The sequence below is a fragment of the Acanthisitta chloris genome, unplaced genomic scaffold (assembly GCF_000695815.1).
Source record: "Acanthisitta chloris isolate BGI_N310 unplaced genomic scaffold, ASM69581v1 scaffold18911, whole genome shotgun sequence".
Lineage (NCBI taxonomy): Eukaryota > Metazoa > Chordata > Aves > Passeriformes > Acanthisittidae > Acanthisitta > Acanthisitta chloris.
In genome coordinates this window covers 3481-5146 of record NW_008657863.1, presented here as the reverse complement: position 1 = coordinate 5146, position 1666 = coordinate 3481, and the positions used below count along the sequence as shown (strand labels likewise).

The following is a 1666-nucleotide window of genomic DNA, read 5'->3' as shown; positions in this document are numbered from 1 at the left end:
AGCAGGAATAAAGGAAAACCAAGGCACTAGAAAATAAATCAGGGGCAAAAGTAATAGCAAATAGGAAATATGAAAGATGTGAGATGAGAGGGGGTGGAAAGAGAAAGCAACATTTACATGTATGTAAAGGGGAAAAGTACCAAGGAAATAACTGACACTGATGTCATTGATTCTCAGTTTTTCCTAACTGCAAAAGAAAAAAGTATTGGCATTATGAAACTCTGCAAAGAAAAAGGGACCTTCCCTGCACTGGTAGAAGAGAATTTCAGCAGCTTGGCAAGATAACCCACCCACAAGTGCTTTTCTCAGTATTGGCCATTGATAGATGGAAGTTCTAGGATTATCTCAGTGCAAACGGAAAAGATTTAACCCCAATTGCAGTTACCTGTGCATTTGTTATAAGTAAAACTGATTTGGGGGATTAAATAACAGCTTTGTTGAAATCCACAGCAAAAGTACTGACTTTATTTGTGAGGATCACACCTGTGTATTTCTTCCCTTACCTTGAACTTCAGTATTTTTGGGCCAGCTCCTCTATGGAAGCAAAATTGCTGCACTGACCTTGGGATGCCACTTCATTTTAGATTTAATAATGGCAATTTCATGGTATGCCTAGTTTAAACTGCTTTGAGCAGGAAGATGGACCAGGTGATTTTCTGAGGTCCCTCTCAACCTGAATTACCATATGTTCCTATGATTTAAAATTCTAGAGTTTCAACTGTTACAGGTTTAGAAAGTGCCTTTTAAAAAGAAAGTTGTCTTTTCGCATTGTTCTGTTTAAAGCAGAAGTGAAGCTCTCGCTGTAAGCCTCAATGAGACATTCCAGACATCAAATATTAAACCACCAAATGAAACCCTGAACAAAATGTCTCTGACAGTGTCTGTAACAATAATTTTCCTTAATGAAATGAAATCTCCTAATCTAGTCTTTGGTAGAAAATGAGAAACTCACCCAGCCACCGTTCGCATCTATCCATTCAGCTTTGTTGTTTATGATGTACTCTGTGATGAAATAGGAGATCTGCTCCTTCTCCTCTGCAGTCAGCTGAACTCCATGCTCTTGAAGCTTCTTAGTGAGAAGACCTCCAAACGTAAATATGGTCATAATTCGTCCCCAGTTAGTATTTCCATCAGCAAACTTTTCTTCCATGACACCATTGAAAATTCTCTTGGCAACAGCTACAGAGGAGATATCAACCCTGTCCAAGAGTGGTCCAAGAGCCTCCTCGGTTTGCTCTTGCAGTGAAGAGGCAATGCTTCTCAGGACGTGAGCAACCCTGGTTTGGGCTGGTCCGAGGTGTGATTCCTGAAGCACATATTGCAGATAATCTTGAGCTAAGTAATAAACGTAATAGAACTCAGCAGTTTCCATTCAGAATCAAATGCAGAGAGCAGTGCACTGCGTTTAATCGGGGTCGGTAATGAGCAGCCACAGGACATGCACACAGCTTCGTATTGTCTGGTTTTGATGGAATCTTTCTGCTTTTACCACAGAATTTCCTGTAAAAAGCTAGTGACTTAATGGTTGTGTGGGTTGGGGAATATGTCACAGAGGAAATGAAAGAAAAAGTGCCTGCTCAGGGGTAGAAAACATGTCTTCCTGAGCGATTTACTATTTCTCTAAATAGTATGATTCCGGAACTAAAAACTACCAGTTTTTACCACA

The 1666-nt window shown here is 40.1% G+C and overlaps 1 protein-coding gene across 1 annotated transcript; it reads right to left on the bottom strand.

Moving 5' to 3' along the window:
* Positions 1-922: 922 nt before the first annotated feature.
* BCL2A1 (BCL2-related protein A1) lies at positions 923-1372 on the bottom strand. The gene has a single exon (XM_009084892.1). It carries the CDS (start codon positions 1370-1372, stop codon positions 923-925), a length of 450 nt encoding a protein of 149 aa, XP_009083140.1.
* Positions 1373-1666: the final 294 nt, after the last annotated feature.

Coding starts and splice junctions, on each gene's coding strand:
- BCL2A1 (XM_009084892.1), bottom strand. CDS start 1,372: ATGGAAACTGCTGAGTTCTATTACGTTTATTACTTAGCTCAAGATTAT.